At 37.4% G+C, this 22,958-nt stretch overlaps 1 protein-coding gene across 1 annotated transcript; it reads right to left on the bottom strand.

The window, feature by feature from the left end:
• Window positions 1–115: 115 nt before the first annotated feature.
• DIPK2B (divergent protein kinase domain 2B) lies at window positions 116–22,650 on the bottom strand (the record flags this gene model as incomplete). The annotated part of the gene is made up of 5 exons (XM_083361778.1): window positions 116–1,490; window positions 2,568–2,856; window positions 5,535–5,708; window positions 16,180–16,444; window positions 22,445–22,650. 5 exons carry the CDS (start codon window positions 22,648–22,650, stop codon window positions 1,150–1,152), a joined length of 1,275 nt encoding a protein of 424 aa, XP_083217904.1. The 3' UTR covers window positions 116–1,149.
• Window positions 22,651–22,958: the final 308 nt, after the last annotated feature.

Raw genomic sequence — 22,958 nt, 5'->3', positions numbered from 1 at the left:
CTATTTGTGTACTCTATCTTCCAGAAGAGCAGGACTCAGAAATTTCTTTTCCATACATTTTGTGATTGAAAGAAAATATTTCTTATCAGAACTTGCGGTTACTTTTGGTAGATTTCAAATGTTAACAGATAAATAACATATGCATTATCTAACACTTTAAAATGAAGAAAAGAATAAGAAGAACCCTGGAGATGTGTAATAATGGAAGAACTCAAGGACATCTAGATAAATTACCTAAAATTCATCTTATTGCTCCTCACCCCCTTTGAAAAAGAACTGTTTCAAATATACAGGTAGCCCTTGAATTACAACCACAATTGGAACTGGAAAATTCATTGTTCAGTGATGTGATTGTTAAGTAAGACATCACATGACCATGACTTGCAACCTTCCCTGCCAGCTTCCCCATTGACTTTGCTTGTTGGAAGTTGAATGAGAAGGCTGCAAGTGACCCTGGGATGCTACAACTGTTGTAAATGTGAGCCAGTCACCAAGCACCCATATTGGGATCACATGGTCCTGAGATTGCTGCAATAAGTATTAAGTGGATTGTGGATTGTTATTTACTTTTATCGGTGCTGTTGATCAGTCAGAAAATGAATGGTCATAATTTGAGGACATGTAGAAAATATGGCACTGCTGTACATCAAGTGTAGGTTTATTCTAATATAGGGTTTTGTGTGGGTCTCCCCCCCTATTTTTATAAGTAGAATGGAGAGGCTCTATCTTAAATGGAATAAATCATCTTGTATAAATCATTTGGAACTGAGTTTTGAATCATTGAATAGAATGGATAGGAAACAACTTAAGAAAGGATTAATATTTCTTTGAAAATATGTTGGATCTCCAAAATACCTTTTGAGAAATACATCTTGAAATAATTCAATAACAGAAATAAATATGAAAGAGAGAACAAGAACAACAATATGTAGCTTTGACATATGTAATCGTATGGATGTTACAATTCTATATGAGTCCTGAAAAAGTAAATCAGATAGCCATAGAGTTTTAATCTGGAAGACAGCGAATGTCCAGTACAAATCCTAGTGCTTGCGTTCTGAAGAATTTGCTGGGTAGCTCCATTTTTCTAACTTCCACAGCAGAAGAAGTATGTAGTTTACAGCCCAAAGGTTCCAAGAAAATATTCATTTAGAGTTTTGTGCTATATTTGCAGTCAGGATATCGGTAAACAAAGCGGGAATCGCAGATCTGCAGAGGTTTCAGAATGTCTGCTAGCAGTTGAGTTGCTGTGATAATCTCTTTGTCAGAAAGAAAACTGTCTGCACAGGTACTTAAAGCGATGTCAATCTTCTCCTGCAGAGGTGATTGGAATTTTTGTTTTAAGAGGTTGGGCAAAAGTTTCTCACAGACCATGATAAGGTTCTGGCTTTCCTTGATGGAACTACAGGAAGGGGGCACAGGCTCACAATCCACAGCTAAGCAGCTAAATATATCCTTGTATTCCTGTTGTCTATTCATCAAGTCTCTGCCTATTAAAAAGAACGAAAAAGTCTGCTTAAAACATAATTATATTGTTATTATGTTTATTAGGTAGCCAATAATCAATTTTCTGTGTGCAAAGCACAGAGAAATTTAAAATATAAAAATAACAGTAACATTATGACAATAAAAGTATGTTGAACCAAATTGAAATAAATGAGAAACAAAGAGGAAAAAAGTAATGCAGTACAATATAACATTAAAATAAAAGCCAGCAACAAATAAATTAAGCAGTACAAAAATCTAAAGGCATTCAAAACTTTTTAAACTATTTGGCAAAAAACATATCCCTGATATTAATATTGCTAAGAAAATATGGATTGCAGTAGGCTATAAATATAACAAAGAAATAACACTAAAATATCACCTTGTAAGGAAATATTTTCATTATAAGCATATGCAGTGTTGACTTTGACATTGTTTTTTTGTTCATATATTTATTTAAAAAAATCTAATTATTTGCCTTATTTTCAACGTTAACTTTTGAAACATCATTGTAAGAAAACTGTATTAAAGATAATATAGAATTCCATCTAATTTGACAATCAGTTCTTCAATCTGGCTTCAACAGAGATCTTTATAATCTGTCACATGCTAATTCTGACACTGTTTTCTGTCTATATAGTTAGTTAATTGGCTATTATTATGAGTTAAGCTGAAAGAAAAGTGAATTTAATGTATTTTCAGCTCACCTGTCAGTCCTACTAGATAGACCAGATCAGGAAACCAATTCTACAGTAAAACTGGAACTACCTTTGTCAAGATTGGCTAAAATAACGGAATCCTGCAAGTCTGATTGTCCCCTACCCACCACTTCTTAGGTGGCAAGGAGTCTGCCTGCCTGCTTCACTTCTGAATATTATTTTGTTTCTCAAGGCTTAAAATGTTTGCTTATGTAACGGTTCTTTCATATGAGAGCTGAATGCAATGAAATTTCATTTTAATGTATGCTGATTAGCGTACATTTAAAGTGACAAAGTTTTATTCTGTTCTGTTCTATATCTCTGTTAGTCATTTTATCCTAACCTGTTGTGACATATTATTCAAGATTGCATCTGAGTGAGTACCTTCTTGTTTGTCAATGACTCCTAGCATGCTGGCATTCTGGATAAAGAGTTGTCCATTGTTGAAAACACCAAACATGTCAGCATCAACATGAGTAAAGTAGAAGAAATAGTTCAGGTCATTATTCATCATGAAATTGATAATAGTGAGGAGCTGAAGAGCTAAATCTGCTGTCACATCAGATGATGAGCCATAAAATTCCTTCAGAGGCCTAGTACTGACTGTCACTACTAGTCGGCCACAGGATCCCAAATATTTTGGAAAGGGCCATCCTTCTGCACCAGGGAAAATCTGCCAAAAAAAAGGAAATGTGAAGTTCATGGATGATATGGAATTATTGTACTAGTTTTCCCCATGCTAACAGCCTCCTGATATCGTGCATTTCCACTCCATTGCCCCTCTATTTAAAAAAGACTAATTTTAGTGTAATCAAGGAATACACAGGGTATTCCCTGGATATAATTTTATTAGGGCTACCATGGCTGGGTGGCGAAACCAAATGATCACTAGATTCCGGCGCAGAAGCAGAAAAGTGCATCACTGCTGCAATTTAGGAGTTATTCTTTTTCAGATTTCTTCTTTTCTGTGTGTTTTCTAAGACATTTCTAAGTCATTACAAGTTTGTGGGAAAATCAAGCAAACTAAAAGACAGTGTAAAGTGCAAATTCTACTGCATTAGGGTTTTGTTGAGTTGAATTTGTGAATAAAATATTAAACTTCTCAACTGTTAAATGTAGTGAATGTATTTTATTTTATTTTATTTACTCACTTATTCACTAAGTGAATAAAAATATGCAGTATGCTAATTACCAAAGAAATATGGGTTTGAAAAGAGTAGTGCTTAAAATATTAACATATTTAGATATATTAAAACCATTAACTGTTAATCAAATCATTACAAGTCAGGGTCAATATTTAGATTCTATACAAACTACAGTCTAATACTAAATTCCAATTAAATTATACTAAATTATAATTCTTTATTATAATACCATATGGAGCATGCTCCTAGAAAAACATTCAATACCTTACATGATTTTGGGCTTCTTATTCCTGAATTTATCCTTGAAGATTTGGACTATTTCCTAATGCATTATTAGGAATTTGGAAATAATGCATTATTTCCTCTTTGTATTATTAAAATGTGTCCTTTTTGTTTTTCAGTTTATCGGACAGATCTTGGTGCAACCATGGTGGTTTCATCAAGTCTCTCTTTTTCTCCCTCGTATAGTTTGGGTGTATCTTAATTGTATATTTCTTAGAATTTCTCAAGTATCTTTACCTGTTTTTCCTTTCAGGATTTTCATCCATGGAATTCTTCCTACTTTTTCTCCTTAGCTTTTTAAAGTCAGCTTTCTTGAAGTTGAGAGCACTAATTTGGCTGCCCTCTATATGGTGAAATAGTCACTCTCTCCTCAAATTCCTTACATTTCCACTTCTTCAACCAGTTTTTCTCTGTTATTAAGTGTCAAGTCCAATATATCCCCTAACTTCTTTTTTTCCACTTTTTGAAAGATGAAGATTTTTGCAAGGCGGTGGTGGTAAGAATCTGTGGCACATCCCACTTGATTCCCAGTTGACATCAGGGTAGCTAAAATCCCCCACTATTACACAATGGATTTCTGGAACATTCTGGCCATTGCGGAGGTGTCATTTTTAACCTTGGATGGGGTTACAATTCTCCATTCAAGAATGGTGTGCGGTCTGAGAGTCCTGAGAGTCCACAACACTTCTATAGCGCATTTTCCCTTTCTTGAGAGTAATAGCAGTAAGTGAGCCTGCTGTCAGAATTTTATCCAGAGTTCATCAATACATCTCTCTGTAAGAACTGAAACCTATATCCTAGAACTAGTAGCAAAGCATAAAGTTTAAAGTTTTTATAGACAGACCTTTCCTGGGGGTGGGTGGGGATATTAAGACCTAATAATGAAGATCAGCTATTGCAGAGTCAAACTATCGAGCCCTCTGTTTATAACAGCCCCAGGGTTTAAACCTTACATCTCTTACTTCAACTGAGACTCCTTGCTACTTTGATAATAGCTTGTCTCAGAAAATTTAATAATTTCCATTTCTAGGCAAGAGCCATGAAATCATATATGGTTGTAGAACAGTGGTCCCCAACTTTTCCGGCTCTGCGCCAGCAGCAGCAGTGGCAGGGGGGAGAGGGAAAGGTTTCACATGCATGCCCGCTGCTTCTGCAAATGGAGCTTTGCATGCTTTCATGCTCTCACTGCTTGTGTATTCCAGTTCCCAATGGTCTGCAGCCCAATACTAGACTGCAGATCAGGGGTTGGGGACCCCTGTTGTAGAATAGGAACACTGTAGAACAGTGGTTCTCTACCTGGGGTCTGCAGGATCTTGCGGGGGCCACGATGTTGTCACAGGGAGTCCATGAAAGCTTGAAGAAATATTATGATTTAAATCTTGAATTAAGTCTTGCGGGTACATGACCATGGTATTTAAAGGGGGTCTGTGGTGAAGAAAAGGCTGAGAACCACTGCTGTAGAATATGACTTTTACATTAGCTAGAACAGATTTAAGCACAAATCCAGCCATTAGATTAAAAGCAATGTTTGTGTCTGTTTAACTCTTGGAGCATGGACTTGATTTAACACAGGTGCCCTCTCTTTGGGGCCCTAATATTCCTGAACTACAACTCTGATTGGCTTTAGTAATTGGCCATATTGGCTGTATATTAAAAATTGTAAATCTGGTATTCTAAGCACTCAAACCTGGGGAGACCTGAACTTAGCAACAGTCAAAGTAGGCAGGGTTTAATCATGCAAATGAGTAGCCATTTTTAACCTAAGCACCACAAAGAGAGTAAAATCTCATGCCCAAGAAAAAAGAGTCTGGATCCAGCCTAAGGATTATCCAACCAATTCATAACTTTTCTCATACCTCAAAGTGATTTGAAATGGGATTTCCAAAGGATGAGTTATATTATATGAAAGCAGATGCCATTATACCTGTAAAATAATGGGATGAGTGTTAATAGACAACATGTAGAGGAGACGCAGTTTAGCCTGGTCTGTAAAATGGTCCATGTAGACACTACCAGCATCTGGAACTTCAGCATATCTCCGTACTATACGATCCAACAATCTTTGTGATGGACAGCGAAGCATTGGTGTACGAAGGCCCTAAAAAAAATATATTGACATACACAGTCTTTCCTCTGCTTTTATCACAAGAACTTAGATAAAATAAGACTGTTTGTTATTAATTTCCCTTTTGCACATTCTGGAATGGATTCTGAAAATGAGTAATTTAATTAATTCAATATGGATTGTCCTCTTTTAACAACCACTCATTGAGTGACCGTTCAAATTTACGATGGTGCTGAATAAGTGGTAGCTATGATCAGACCTCATTTTTATGGCCATGGCTGCAGCCCTGTGGTCATGTGATAGTGATTTGCAACCTTCTTTGTCAGCTTCTCACAGGCAAAGCTAATAGGGAAGCCAACAGGAAGCCAGAAGTTGTGATCATGTGACAGTATGATCACTTAAAGACAGCAACCAGGACTGCTAGACCTGCCATCAATACATGGCATAGTCACATGATTTTATGACCTCTTTGATTAATGACAGTTTCCAATCCATTAGCATAGTTAATGCTTACCTCTAAAACATTGAAGAGATACCTATAGAATAGTCCTTGTGTTTTGCTACTAATTATAATAAAAAGAGCAATTGTGTCATATTAACATGTCTATATAACAAATATGAGTATGAGAAACAAGTATAACATTTATAAGAAGAGATTTCTCCAAACGATAGCAAGCCAGATCTTTTGCCCCAACCCCAAAACTTTACAAAGGTCTACAAAAAGGACCTTTGCATAGATCCCTGAAGATTCAAGATATTGCAAAGTGTAGTGCAGTTCCATGTTGACAGTATCATCTGCTGAGCTATTTGCTTGTTAGGCAAACTGCAAGGGGTCTAACAGCAGATCCGTGATGATTTTCATGTGGGCCAGTACTAACCTCTCAAAGGTCTTCATAGCTAAAGATGTCAGAGCAACTGATCTGTAATCATTCAGCTCTTTGATGAAGGGTTTTTTGGGAACTGGGATGATGGTAGAACATTTGAAGCAAGAGGGACATAACACATCTCTAATGAAGAGGGGGACCAGTTGTTCAACACAGGCTTTCAAGTAGGAAGGAGTTACTCCATCTGGCGTTGGTGTTTTTCTGATCTTCTGCCTATTAAATAGACCTCACACATCTTTTTCTAAGATCACAAAGGTGGCGGTTCCAGAAAGATAGGTGTAGGAGATTTGGCTACTGTTGGTGTAGTCAAGATGGGGAAGGTAGTGGTAGATTCCAGTGATCTCCTCTCAAACCTACAGTAGAATACATTCAGGTCATCTACCAGTTCACGATTCTCTTCAATAAGGGAGCAATAAAGGTTTTTGGAGAGATACAAGGCAATGGTAAACCACTTCTAAACATGATAGACTTACCTGTGCCATCTCCAAAGCGCCCAAAGGAAGGACAAGAAGCAATGGATGGAAAGTAATCAAGGAGAGAAGCAACCTAGAACTAAGGAGAAACTTCCTGACTGTTAGAACAATTAACCAGTGGAACAACCTGCCTCCAGAAGCTGTGAATGCTCCAACACTGGAAGTTTTTAAGAAGAGACTGGACAGCCATTTGTCCAAAATGGTATAGGGTTTCCTGCCTGAGCAGGGGGTTGGACTAGATGACCTCCAAGGTCCCTTCCAACTTTATTATTATTATTATTATTATTATTATTATTATTATTATTATTATTATTATTATTAACTAAGATTGACAGAGGGTACTAAAAGGAGGCTCTGCATTGTTTGTAAATAGTTTGATATTAGAAACAAGTGATAATTGGTTAAATTTTCAGATTGGCAGACGTGCCCTCATGAAATGTTTGGTTCAGCCACAGAAGGGCAAAATCGTCAGCCAAAGAGAAGCTTAGATGGAAAAAAGTTGTTGCTAGGAAGGTGATAATAATAGATTTATAATGATTATGGATTGCTACCACATTGAATATGGTAAATTGCACTGATATATTGTGCTTAGCTAAACTACTGTATAAAAGAATGAAGAGCCAATTTCTATATTTCTGATTATTTTTATTTGCCATGTTAACTGTCAAACTCTGATTCTAAACTGCACATTTTTACTTCCCAATTGCTGCTTGCTATTTTGTCGCCTAAAACTGAGTTGCTATAAAGTGATAATTGAAGTTCTGTAATTAGCATCTTGAAAAACCAGACTGGCATTTGGACTGGGTAAGTATACAGTAAATTCAAAATAAGATCAGCATAACCTTCCTTGACTGAAGAAGAAATCTGGTTTACCTATTTAGGATTAAATTAGACCATCTTTCTATACTTGACCCTATGTTTTCTAAATTGTTTTTATACTGTTATAATGAAGAAAAATTGTAATATAAACCTTTGCAGCTTTTCATTTCAACACAGCTCTGTAAGACCACATAGGCAGAGGTTACATATACATCTCTAAAACATGTTCATTCCTGGCAAATAGATGGGGAAGAAATGGAGGTAGTGACAGATTTTATTTTCCTGGGCTCCAAGATCACTGCAGATGGGGACTGTAGCCAAGAAATTAAAAGACACTTGCTCCTGGAGAGGAAAGCAATGGCAAATCTAGACAGCACACTAAAAAGCAGAGACATCACCCAGTCAACAAAAGTGCATCTAGTCAAGGCTATGGTCTTCCCAGTTGCAATGTATGGCTGTGAAAGTTGGACCATAAGAAAGGCTGAGTGCCAAAGAATTGAGGCCTTTGAACTATGGTGCTGGAGAAGACTCCTGTGAGTCCCTTGGACTGCAAGGCGATCAAACCGGTCAGTCCTAGAGGAGATCAACCCCGACTGCTCTTTAGAAGGCCAGATCATGAAGTTGAAGCTCAAATACTTTGGCCACCTAATGAGAAGGAAGGACTCACTGGAGAAAAGCCTAATGCTGGGAAAGATTGAGGGCAATAGAAGAAGGGGACGACAGAGAATGAAGTGGCTGGATGGAATCACTGAAGCAGTAGGCGTGAGCTTAAATGGACTCCAGAAGATGGTAAGAGGACAGGAAGACCTGGAGGAACGTTGTCCATAGGGTCACAATGGGTCAGACACGACTTTGCAACTAACAACAATAAAACATGTTCATTGAATCCTGAATGTGGCAAATTGTTGTTACAATATATGATATACTTAGCATCTCTTGTTTGTTATTAGCATTGAACCTTTTGCTGTGCATGACAATATTTGCTAATGTCAAATACAGACACTTTAAAGAATAATTCAGGGAGAAGTGTCAGCTACTGCAAACTGAAATGTAGGCAGCCTGGATGGCATGGTTGGTGAGTAACATCTCTTTGCCAGTGACAGTTTTGTCAAGAGATGCATATAAGCACAAATCTCTTGAGCAGGCAAGGTTAGCAGGCAAAGTTTTCAGCCCTGGACCATTTGTAATTTTCAGTAAATATTTCCACTGTGACACACAAAGTAATCATTCTGGCAGCTGCTAAGTTGGTAGTAGGGTCAGGTAGGACCATCCACTTGAAGTGAAAAACTTTATTTCACAGTCTGTCATTTTGATTCAAGTACATTAAGACAGTGCCATAATTCTTTGCTCTATCTTAAACAATTACTTCAGCCCAATAATTTGAGTCAAGTCTCCTATATATCCAAAACCAGAGAAGAGAAGAAGTAGTTACTGGAAAAGTTCAACTGCTTTGATGCAGAAATGGGGATTCATGCTCTAAAAATGCCACTCTTCACTGCAGTTGCTTAACTTGTCGGTAAAGATGATTGATTATTAGGTGAAGCAAAGGCAACAGTGCTTTTTTCAGTAATGTTATTAAGAGTTACAAGTAGAAAGTAAAACTAATACAAACCATAAAAATATAGAAATATAAAAAAGAAATTAAAAGAGAAAAAAGTATAAAAAGTAACTTCTCCCTTCATCCCAGCAAGTAAAAACAATTTAATAGCTTATCGCCATCTCTTATTACAGCACGTACTCCCTTCACCCCATAATTCATCTCTTAACTACAGAACAAAATCAAAAAGCCTTGTCCTTTGTTCTTTGTCAGCAAAATTCCAGGAAGGGAAAACATCTAATTAATTTTCTATTTTAACTTTGATTGAATAAGCCGACACCCTAACCCTAACCCTTCCCTGAGTTTTTAATGATCTTAATTTTTAGCTCCTTCATATGTGGCCCCAGGACTTGTTTTCTGATCATCTTTTTTTGTAACTCAAAAATCTTTCAAATCTTTATCAGGCCTCTTTTGTACATCCAGTAAGCAAAATTTGCCCTTTTTCATATCACTTCTCATGAAGTCCTTCAAGATTTTAACATATTTCTTTTTTTGTAAATCCAGTAAGGAAAAATAATGTCCAAATTGCTTCTCTGGTTTAATAATTATCTTTTTAATCTCTTTTAAGTAGTGAAACATATATTGGCTTGATTTGTGTTTCCAGCACATCTTTCTCCATTATTCTTCTCATTGCCTCACACATTTAAATCTACACTGAAATTAAGTTCAAACTCATCCATTGTAGCTAATGACTAGATAAAAACCTACAGGACACAAATCAGGAAGTGGGTCCTGAAACAAGCCAAGAACCAAGACAAAGAGGCAATCAACAAATATAGAAATAACGAGACTTCTGCACTATTTTATTCTTTCCTGTCTACATAGACAATGGGTGGCTTGAATAGAAAACGTCATTCCAGATTCAGGGAAACCAAAGCTTCCTAGACATTTCATTGGAAGCTATCTACAATCCCAGGACTATCAGTTCAAAGCCCTTGTAATTTCTACTGTGTGGAAACTGCTAGTGTTTTAAATACATATGCCTTCAGTCACCACAATTATAAGCACTGCTTAGGGATTCCACATCTCCATTGCTGGACTTATGAAGATAAACTATAAGACAGTGGGAATCAATCTGACTGAGACATTACATTTTATTGAGTCCTGAATCATGCATACTACATCTGAAACTGGGTTGCTTAATCTTAAAATAATTGACTGCTTCATAGGGATTCAAGCTTATTTCTTACTGGAACTGGGAATTGCAAAGTTTCTGCAGTGCTCAAAAGCCCTGAGATACAGTCTTATTCACCACTCAGACTCAGGATGGAGTTTGGCAGAACAAACAAAATCCTAGGAGAAAATTCAACTGCACTCAGTGGAATTTATATTTGAATAGACATCTACAAAGTATATTTGAAGGGCAATAAACTACCCTGACAATGAAAAAGTAGGAAATAAACATTATCCTTCTTCTTGATCATAAAAACTGAATAACAAATAAAAAATTATTTTGGAAAAATATACATTTCCTTTGGCCAGAAATTAACCGTTGCCAGAAATTTAATGTGATGTCTTCATTTTCTGGTATTAAAATTTTAATTAAAATATGCAAGTTCTGTATAATAACAGTAGCAAAGAAGAAAATGAAGCTTTACTGATACAATAGCACTTCTAACTCAATATATCTGACAAATCAAACAACGGGAAAGAAAATGATTCTATCTGATTTTCTTCTAATTAAGCTTGGGAAGAAAGATTATGGGTCTTGCTGTCAGCAAATGTTGCACCCTTATAAGAATTTAGTTTCTAACAAGTACTCCAACAGGAAGAGTTTGGAGTTTGGAGAAGACGCCTGAAACTATCATGGACAGCCAAGAAAACAAACCAATGAATCATTGAAATTGATCCTAGCTCTCTGGAGAAAGTTCTGATGCTTAGTGCAGAGGTCCCCAACCTTTTGGGCACCAGGGACTGGTTCTGTAGAGAGAGGTTTTTCCGCGGACCGGAGGGTGTGTGCTTTTGTGTGCAGATGGGGCTTTGCTTGTTAGTAGGGACTGGTTGCTGGCATGCTGCGGCCCAGTACTGGTCCATGGACTGGGGGTTGGGGACCCCTGGCTTAGTGGATGGACTCAGTTGCAGTGATGGCGGTGTTGAATGAAAAATCTTCATCAGGGTCCAGTCCAAGCTGGGTGTAATGTATTGGGATTTTTACTTGAACTGTTCACCTGTCTGTTTGAATGCTGCTTATGGTTGCTCAATGGTGTGTCTGTGTAACGGTCACTGATTAAGCCAGACTTGCTGTCTCCAAGAAGATCATTGGATGATTTGGGGCAGGAATGGGTTCCTTTAAACCTATTGGCTGCCGCCTAGTGGCCAATCGTATAAGTAGCTGTGCAGCAGCCTCTGTTTCAGTTCTGTTCCTGTTTGCCTCAATAAAGCAATGTTCCTGTTTGCAACCTCTCGTCTTGCTTATTGCCTCCAAAGAACCGGCTACACAACAGGAATAAACAAAATGGAGACTGCTTTAGAAAAAAGGTTTTAGTTTATTGAAGAGCAGAGCCAGACAGAAATGATGCTTTGGGAAAGCTGACCACATGTAGCTGGGAGTGGTGGGTTTTATAACTTCTTGGGCTTTTGAGGTTGTTTCCTGTGCTTGTGGCATGAACTTTGACCTGAGGTTCAGTGTGTCCCTTTTTGGTTTTGGTGGGTTAATCCTATTGTGTCATAATGGTCATGTGTTTAGAGCTTGGGTGGGGGAATATAGATTTTAGGGTTCTTTGTCTTTTTAATCTCATCAGCTCCAAGCTTCCTGGCTCAAGTCTTTCTGAATGAATCACCAAATCTGCATTTCTATAGAGCTGGCCTCTGCCTGGCTTCTGCTTGGGGGAGGGAGGCTTGAGGCTATTAAGAAAAACTGGGCATGTTTTTCTGCCTTTTTAATATTTCCTTCTCTGGTGTGGGGGGCACGCTGACTTCCCACAGTGGGTTTACCATTGGAAGAAGTAAAGGATCAGATTAGGGAAGAACATCATGATGAAAAGCTATCTATGTGGTCACTAAGAGATGATCACAACTTGGCAGCAAATAATTGAAGTAGTCCAATGGAAGGCACACCATTGTATATGAAAAGTTTGGATTCTGAAGAGAACTTTGTATCACAGAAGCCGGTCTGCAGAAAGAGGATTTCTTCCAAACTGAAGAGGGACAGAAGGAGGTGGAGAGATAGATAGCACAAGTTGCTTAAATGAAACTTACCAGAAAACAAAAAGAAATCAAGAAGGCAGATAAAATGCTTCTTAGGGTTTTGTTTTGTTTTTAGAAAGCTGCAGTTAGTCCTTGATTTGAAATAATGGAATCCTAGTGCTCAAGAAATTAATAGTTTCTAAGAGGAACTCTTGTGTTTCCAGCTAGAACAGACATGTCAAACACAAGGCCCGGGGGCCGGATCCGGCCCACCAAGTGGTTTCATGTGGCCCGCGAAGCCATCCTGGAAACAGTGAGGGAACGGCCCCCACTGCCTTGGCCCTGGCCCAGAGACCCTCCTTCTGCCAGAGACCCTCAGATCTGCCCCACTCCTGCCCAGGCCCCCATAGGCACCCTTGATGCGAACGAATGCAGGCCATATGCATTCTAGCCACGCCCACCCAGCAGGCCACGCCCACCCTGGCCATACCCACCCGGCCCCCTGAGGGCAACCGCAATGCTGATGCGGCCCTCAATGAAATTGAGTTTGACACCCCTGAGCTAGAACATGGTGGGTTGTTGTTGTTTTTTAACACTTAAAGTTGAAAATGTCCCATGCTACCATCTTGTGGTGATTACAGAGAAATCCGTGGAAAGTGGATGAGTGTACAGGTGGTGGGTGTACAGTTGACATGTTAAAATAGGGCTGAGGGGGGTAAACAGACAACACTAGATAATAGGTCTTATAGTACATACTCTTTTCTTTCAAATTGAAGAGTACATAATTGTGTATATAATACTGTTCCAGAAATCGCTATACCTTTGCTCAGAATAATATTTTATTTTGAAAAATGGTCCTTGACTTAACATTATCTGAAAACCCTTGATTTACAAATCAAATATCCATTTGTTTCATTTTTTATTTCTGTTCTTTAAAGCCAAGATGGTAAAATAGTCAGGGAAGAATCTGTAACTATCTTACATATTGAACATAGATAAATACAAAACACATTTATGCGTAAGAAACTATTATATAACCCAACTGGCTATATTTAAAATGTATAAAATACGAAATCAATTCATTCTGTTGGTAATTAAGCCATTATTATCTACCACTGTTTTATCTTACGTAGATGATGATACTTCCCTGTGCAAATTTAAATTGTGCTATATTGATTTATTATTCAGTTATTTCTTTCTGTGTTTCATTATTTTGCAGGCAACCCTGAATATGTTTTCATAGATGATCTGTCCCATTGCAACGGTACTCTCAAAGCATCAAAAGAGGAATTGAAGACCGTGTGCATTCCAAAGCCATCTATAATGAATGCTTTTGCATATCCAACCAATTGGGGGTTATTCAGTATACTGTGGTTAAGCAACCAGTCACAATGCTTCTTAAAAGCCCAAATAAGAGATACTTATATATCTTGTGAGCCTCAATTTAAAAGCAAAAGCCTAATCCAATGACCAGCTGGCAATAAATTCAGTCTCTGTGTAACATATCAAGAAGGAAAATGTATTTACAAAGCATTTAATGGCAGTAAAAGGAACTTTTAAAGCTATATCTGCTTTTCACTTTTTCAGAAAATTAAATAGTGAAAAAGTAGTGAAAAAGTAAAAGTGAAGGACTAGGAGAAAAAGGCAGTCTGTTCTCCTGAATTATGCAACTTTTGAAGAGGAAGTACAAAAAGGAAATTGGTCTCCCTTGTTAGTGTAGTAGGTTCTGCAAGGGTAAGCCCAGTGATTAAGAAAAATAGTACTACAAGTTAGTTCTGAAACCAGAACTCTAATTTTATTTTATTCTGTGCTAGTTTTAAAAAACTCGAGGTCTCAGACGGTAAGCATAATACAAACTCTGAAAGCCTGTTCATTGTCTGATGGTTTGTCTATGTGACTAGGATTAACCCATTGACTGCTGAACTGAAATTGAGCTCATCAACTGCTTTTGTTGTAGACTTTCTAAAATGAGGGCTTTTGGTTCATATTTCTGCTAAGCTGTTTAAATTCTACTTCACATAGAACATCTTTGTTGAAATGCTACCCTTCACAGGGTACACTGAGAACATTCTAAACCGCTTCTACAAACATAGGGGGTCAAGTTGCCTGTGAACCTTAAAAGACTGACATGTCATATTGTTATTCCTATCAACGACAGAAGATATTAATATTCTCCCACTGAATTTTATAATAAAATACATTTATCTGTTTTATTTCTTTGGCTAAGAAGAAGAAGAAGAAGAAAGCAGACAATTTTGCACAAAGACCCTGACTGGAGCATGATACACCATACACGTTGTTTTAGAGCAGACATGTCAAACTCACGACGTCATGTGGTGTCATGCGATGTATCGGAGCTTTTTCCCCATTGCCGGCAATGGGGTGGGCGCGGTTTTGTTGTGATGCATCCGGCCCACGGGCCGGCAGTTTGACACCCCTGTTTTAGAGAAAGGATGCAGAATTACTGAAGTTGTGGTATTTTGAAAGAAAGACAAGGACTCTGTGTCCAAATAGATCAGGATGTATCTCATATAAAAGGACAGGCCAATGGGTAACCTGACTGGTATAAGACAGAAAAACACACAGACTGGAACGTTCAGGATTAGGAAGAGGAGGAAGGCACCTTCTTTTGACATGACCATATCAAAGTGAACTCTGCCGAATGGCAGAAGGCCAAGTTACGTTTAAACTCACTGTGGAGTAAGTTTGGGTAGCAACAATGTGATCTCCACCACAGTGAAGAGCCCCAGAGCAAATAGTTTACTGTATTCTATTATGGCATTTCATTGTGTGCATTTATGGATAGAGAAAGAAAATGAAGCTTCAGAAGAGTTTGGGGCTGGTTTGTTTTTTAATTTTTTTTAAAAAAATCCCATTTATATCCCGCCCTTCTCCGAAGACTTAGGGCGGCTTACAATCTAAAGCACAGTGTGCTTAGCAATAGCCTTCATTCTATGTATATACCTGCTTATTAGGGCTTTCGGGGGGCCCCCAAGCGGCATTTTTACAAAGTCAGCTTATTGCCCCCAACAATCTGGGTCCTCATTTTACCTACCTCAGAAGGATGGAAGGCTGAGTCAACCTTGAGCCTGGTGGGATGCGAACCTGCACTAATTGCAGGCAGATGGTGTTACTTAAGGAGGCATTAGCCCACTGCTCCACCAAGGCTCTAAATTGTCCAACTTAGGTTTTATTATTGTGTCTTTTCTTTCTGATCAGCAAGACAATTGGAGTGAGAAATACGTTTTCTGTTGCTTTCCTTACAGTAACTTCTAGTAAGTCTTCAAGAATGATGCAGAGCAGCCTATGCTAATCACGTATCAACACAAGATCAAAGGCATGCATAGTCATCAATAATAATAACAACACAATCTATTATATTCCATAGTTTCTTTCTTTATGAAAGTAATCATGTGCTAGAGAAACTGGGCCATTTAGCAGCTTGTCCACCTTACTACTTTGTGACTTTTGTGGGTTGCACATATCCCCTTGTGTAGGGAAGGAGGAGTAAGAAGCAAGGATGATCCAAAATCTATTTCACAATAGTTGTTTCCCAACCACAGGCAGATTTTATACAAGGGAATTACAGAAGACTTTGTACAAACCTGGACCAAAAGAGGGGTCAGGCGCTTTGCTTTTAGCCATTTCTGGAATCTCTCTGTCTTCCATAGAGCTCTCTCAATGCTACATCTTTTACTCTGGGTGAGGGAAGTGCAAATTCTCTCGTCAGACTCGTCGTGTTGGTATTTTGTGGTTAATCGGGAGATCTCAACCAGCCGCCAACTTTTGCTGTCATCTGTATAGTTCCCAGGGTAACGGGAGAGAGAGCTTGGAGGGAGGGTTAAATGTGAGGAGAGCCAACTGTCAAACCTGTCATCGAAACACAAACATAAAAGAGTGTTAATCCACCTTTATCCAGTTTAGCATGTGAATGTTTTCCCATTCTTTAAGATAGGCTGCCAAAAAGTGACCTGTAAAATGGCTAAATAAAGGCCTTTTTTGGAAGAATGTTAATCTTGTGGCTCGTGCTCTATGTTATTGCAACTGGAAGAATCTAATACATTTCCCCCATTCCTTACTACATTGGTGAGAAAATAAATTATAGAAATTGTAGAATTAACCACAATAAGCCTAAGGGTAGTTGTAGTTCAGTACATCGGACTACATCCAACACTAGACATAATTATGCTCAGCAAAACTGCTATTGCTCTTTTGCATACTCATTACTACCAAATTGGCTATTTATGTAGCAGACCTAATCTGGAGGTCTTTGAGCTTTCTCAGTCATATCCTTGGGTGGGTTGGGAATATCAAGATCACATTATTTTGACACAACAACATCAGTCAGAATGAAACCATTGGACCTGACCCCTGAAGGAAAGGAAATGATGGATGTAAACAATCAACAGTGATGACATATTCTGAAAATGTGTATTTTTTTGCTAATAGTTATTTAAATTTCATAATCACTGAAAACTTTTGGGTTTACAAAGATGGCTGGTCTTCTTCATCAACCTTCATTATTAGCTTTCTTTTCATCTCATTGTAGAAACATAAAAAAGTATGTAAAGGCATTTGGTGTAGCATCCATTTGGTATCAGAGCGGAATATCATAGCTTGTTTTCAATATTCTTAGACTGTAAGAATGGCTCTTCTGTGAAGTTTATCTCTTAAGTGTAAACAGAAACTCCCAAATTAGTTACGGAAGGTTAGTTTCAATTTCCTCTAAGCACTAAACTTGACCTCCCCCAGGAAAGTACTCCAGGAGAAAAAGAAATGCCTCTTAGAATCAAAAGCAAGTGTACAGTTTTTATAATGCAGCTAACTAGCTCTGGCAATTCAGAAGGAGCTATTTATAGAGATGTCATCAGATTCTGTCCAAAGAATCATAAAGGGCAGCTAGTCTTAATATCAGCGCAGAAGGCATCTGGAGCCTCAAAAACAGGTGATTACTGTATATAGATCTATCTATGTGGTCACTAAGAGTTGACACTAACTTCACGGCACCTAATCAATCACCAATCAGTATAAATCAAAGACATAAACGTAAACCAAAGCAAGCTGAAGGTCCATTGTGAAACCAAATTTAAGCAACATTATTTTACAAAGTAAATCCCCAGGTCCTTTTTCATAAACCTTCACACTATGGAAATATTGTGAACTTGGGCTGTTTCTATTTTGTGTCCCTCTCTTGCAGACTCTTATATTTATAAACCTGTAAAATGTTCAAATAATGTTGACAGAATAGTGCTCTCACAGCCTCCACAGACGTACAAATACACACGCGCACACACACAAAGTGGCTGACATTCGCAAAAATGTCTTAAATGTTGCAATGCTTCCAATATATCAAGGGAACCTATTACAATTTTTTCTTATTATAAAATATATGGTAAACATTCAAACTCAAAGCTTCGGAAAGATGATCTGTAGTGTGCAATAAAACTACTTTAATACTGATATGACTTATGACTCATTTCACTTAATTGACTGGTTTTTTAAGTGTATTGAAAGATGCATATGATTTGGAAGACTGCCTTAATAATTCCAAGAAGTGTATTTCAAAACTGATTTAAGAACTTGGGCATTGTAGCCTTGGGCTACAATGTTCACTTAGAAAGCAATTTCAGTAGAATCTTTTCAGAGTTAGGGTGATTTGATCATGACTACATTAATGCTAAATTTATTTAAAATTGCAGGTTTTCTTCACCCTCTAGCTCCAAAAGAAAATGAAATCTCTGCAAAGTCTTTGACTCTGGAAAAGCACTGAATTCTTAAGTGATGTTTATGAATGACTATTTTTGACAGATCAATCCTATGTATATTTACTCAGAGATAAATCCTACTCTTTATAATGTGTGTAATTATATGACAATAAGATTTTTTTAAAAACTGTCTCTCCATGGCAGTTGCAACCAGATAATATTTTATATGGTGCAAGAATTTTCAGCTTCAGTTCTGATACTGTAAATGTCTAGATCATTTAGTTACAGGCCTTGGGGTACAACAGAGATATTACATAAAAGAAAGCCATGTTGCTGAGTTTAAGCAGTGAATCCAGGATATGATCTGTTGTCTATCTTTGAAAAGTCTTTGCTCTAAAAAATGAGGAAGAGGCCACATTGTTATCCTACATGAGACAGATTTTAGCTTAATGTTTGAATTAATCTTGTATAAACCTGTATTTGCACTTATTATATGTATCACTCTTGTTGCTCTTGCTACATTTAATTTATTTAATCATCCTCATATATTTAGCTCTTTTTTCTTCACTGTATTATCACAATTCAATTTAGACTTTTTTCTTTTGTAATTCACCACCTTAATAGTAAAAAAACCCCACAACCCTTTATATTGATATATGCCCTCAAGATCTGGCATATGTGAAGCTATTTTCATCTTTCAACTTTTAATTTGAGAATTCCTCAGACTTTAAATACCATCTAACTAAACACCAATGTGAACTTGTGACGATCATGTTGGACCTGAGCTTGAAAATCCCCAGTTTGCTCATGAACTCAATGCTCTCTCATTTACTGAATCCTCCTTGGCCTCATTTCAACATATATAACAGAAGAATTCCAAAGGTATGTATAATAGAGTTCCGTTGACGATAAACTCAATAAAGATTGTAAAGAAGCTTACCTGCTAATATTTTTAAATCAGAAATAGCCACTGCAATCTGCTAAACTTGTTGCAGCCTACCATTTAGTATTGAATATAAATGGCTAAGCAGATTAAGACCAAATAGATCTTTTTTCCCATTGAATCCTTAGGGCAAACTGAAAATGCCGAGTCTCTGACCTAGCTTGCAGGGAATTAATAATAATAATAATAATAATAATAATAATAATAATAATAATAATAAGAATAAGAATAAGAATAAGAATAAGAATAAGAATAAGAATAAGAATGTTGGAAGGGACCTTGGAGGTCATCTAGTCCAACCCCCTGCTAAGGCAAGAAACCCTATACCATTTCAGACAAATGGCTGTCCAGTCTCTTCTTAAAAACTTCCAATGTTGGAGCATTCACCACTTCTGGAGGCAGGTTGTTCCACTGGTTAATTGTTCTAACTGTCAGGAAGTTTCTCCTTAGTTCTAGGTTCCTTCTCTCCTTGACTAGTTTCCATCCATTGCTTCTTGTCCTGCTTTCAGGTGCTTTGGAGAATAGTATGACTCCCTCTTCTTTGTGGCAGCCCCTGAGATATTGGAACACTGCTATCATGTCACCCCTCGCCCTTCTCTTCATTAAACTAAACATTGGATTCCAATACCATGTTGTATAAGTTACTGATACCTTGAAATTTTTCGTGAAAACTCAGCAAGAGTAAATTAGAATACAGTTCACTATTCTGCCACATTCTTTCATCTGAAGCTTTATCTCTGTCCATGCAAGGCATGATCAACTTCTATTCAAAATACTTTTGCCAATAACAGAGTAAGTCATGGGCCTGAGGACACTCCATACACAAAGTATTTACCCCAGAGAAAGGTTTTATATTTTGAATGGAGATAAGCAAATCTCTCATTGCTACATTTTGCTATCGGGTTTGTTTCCCATGATTCTGTTTCATTCTTATTAATATGCTTTTTAAGAGTAAAACCACAGTATTCAGAGATATATAAAACCCCATCAAGAATAAATTGTGTTCTGCATGCAAGTTTATTACATGTGAACCAAGTAATTATGCACAGAATGAATAAAGAATAGATTCTGGGGAGATCCTTAACTTTCTTTACAGAAAGATTATATTTTCAGTAAATAAAGAAAGCCATAAGGCCAAGCAGTAAAAGAAAAAGGGCTGTGACTTACTGGCTGGCTTCATCTCACGCGAAACCAAAAAGTGGTGCTTTAAGTTTTGATATGGTTTGTTGTCATTTTGATTGCTATCCTACAGTTTATGACCTGATGTACTGCACACATGTTATGTTGATGTACTGTGCATACTGAAACCTTAATTAAACTGTATAGAAAGTAAACCAAGGTATTATGCAAATATATTATATACCACTCAAGTAGCATTGAGGTGACCCACTTCTGATTGTCACTGTTTAAAAAAATAGGTACAGGTAGTCCTCAACTTACAACAGTTCATTTAGTGACTGTTCAAAGTTACAAAGTTAATGCACAATTAGCTTTAATGTATAGGTAGTCCTCAACTTACAACCGTTTGCTTAGTGACTGAAGCTATGCCAGCACTGAAAAAAGTAACTTATGTCCATTTTTCACACTTATGACCATTGCAGTATCCCCGTGGTCACATGATCAAAATTCAGATGCTTGGCAACTGGCCTGTACTTATGACCATTGCTGTGTCCCGGGGGTCATGTGATCACCTTTTCTGACCTTCTGATAAGCAAAGTCAATAGGGAAGCCAGATTAACCATGTTCCTAACTCAACCATTGCAGTGATTCACTTAACAATGGTGGCAAGAAAAATCATAAAATGGGGCAAAACTCACTTAACTCTCTTCCTTAGCAACAGAAAATTTGGGCGCAATTGTGGTCATAAGTTGAGGACTACCTGTAGACAACTCTCAGCATCTCATGGCTCACCGCTCCTTTTTTCAGCCCTTAAAGTTCCCTAAAACTGTGACTCTTGAAGTCTATTTTAAAAGAAGAAGTAGTAAAATATTTGGTTTAACCCCATTCCTAAATGGGATTTTTAAAAGTGTGAGAGCGAATTTTGACTTTGCTTCTCCAGTAATATTAGCATATTCCACCATTTCTTCCTATGTCCTTTGGAAGCTGATCCTTGGAAGATGGCAAAAAAGCAACCACAAAAAAGTAGTCCAACTCCAGCACAGAAATTTTTAATAATGTGCTTTCTATTTCCACTTCTTCAGTATGGCAAAGTTAAGCAACTTTGATTCGAGGAAAGCCCAACTACAACAGTCTGAAAAATGCTCATTCCAACTTCAGGAGCACTAAAATTGCAGTCTCACGTACTTCCAGGGAGGAAGTCCCTCTGGTGAAAATATGTAATATTCTCACATCTTCTGGCTTCTTCTTGAACTTAAGATGATCAGATATAGTTCATCTTGCTATCACCATTACAGAGCAGTTCAGCAGTTAGCCTAAAAAGTTTCAGGCCTTTTTTGTTGCAGAGCCCCTTTGAAAAGCCATGGCTTTAGAACCACATCATTCCAGCTTAGTGTTAATTTTAGAAGTGCTAACAAAAACTATTTATTTAAGGGACCATTTGAGGCTGGAATTAATTTAGCATCTGTAGCTCTTGGCTAGATGTTGGAAGCCTAGTTTTTTTATTACTTTCACTATATTTAGACAAACAACAACCACAGAGCTGGTGCTGCTTCCAGAGTTCATAAAACTACAGTAGTAACATAAGCATAGATATTAATCAAATAAATAAAATAAATTACATTGATTTCATTTTGAAAGAGTTAAGTATGTACGTGAAATGAATTGGACTCAAAATATATGATAGTAACCTGCCCCATGTCATTTCCTTAGCCAAAATGTTTGAAATGTAAAGCAAACAGCAAACAACAGTCAAAACCTAAGGCATATTATAGTGGCAAGTTTACTTATATTTTATGGTACAATTGTTAAGGTCAAATCTTGCTTGTGCAAATTATAAGGAACTTTTTTTTATAAGCAACTAAGCTTTCGACACAATATTGATGTAAAGTCTTTCTAGGGCAAAGATGGATGCTTGCATCTTCAAATGATTTAGGGATTTATTAATCATTTCAGTAAAATGATATGTGTTGCTACACACATAAATGCATGCCAGGATGTGTGATGGCAAATTTACATACCTGAGGGTTGTTTTTTTCCCTCCTCCAAAGAAGTAAGTCCCATTTTCCCTTCATCCCACCCCAAATATGGTATGGAGATTCTGACCTTATTTCTTCTTTAAAGAATTTCTTGCAAATTGATGTTCCAATGCAGGCATTGCATTTATCAAGTCCCAAAAAAGTCCGACCAAAAGTATAGCTGGATTTGACTCGGGGCCCTGAAGAGGGGGAAACTGTTGCTTCTAAGAACAGGCTGCAATTCACAATGAAACCCAGAAGAGAGAGCAGGAATTTGGAGCCAAGGTGATACATCTTCTAGCATCTCTTAGGCCTACCTAAGTTTTAATATTCTCAGTTTTAACTGAAGAGCATTAACAAAGGAAGAGAAATTGGTCCAAGAGACCTGGAACATTTTTCTCTTACCAACTAGTTGGTAGCTTTAATAGAAGGAGCATGAATTAGGGTGGGCACAAGGAAATACATGAGGATGCAGATAACATTTGTTGCTATAGTTACCTTTCCTCTTGTAGGAGCAGCTGTTGACCCACCCATCACAAAACACAGCGTGCAAAAAAGCTTTGCTCATCGTAATGTTCACAGGGGACAAATAAAGGATATCC

The sequence above is a fragment of the Vipera ursinii genome (assembly GCF_947247035.1).
Source record: "Vipera ursinii genome assembly, chromosome: 4".
NCBI classification, from domain to species: Eukaryota; Metazoa; Chordata; class Lepidosauria; order Squamata; family Viperidae; genus Vipera; species Vipera ursinii.
Note: the sequence above shows the minus strand (reverse complement) of the source record. Positions and strands in the feature narration are given on the sequence as shown.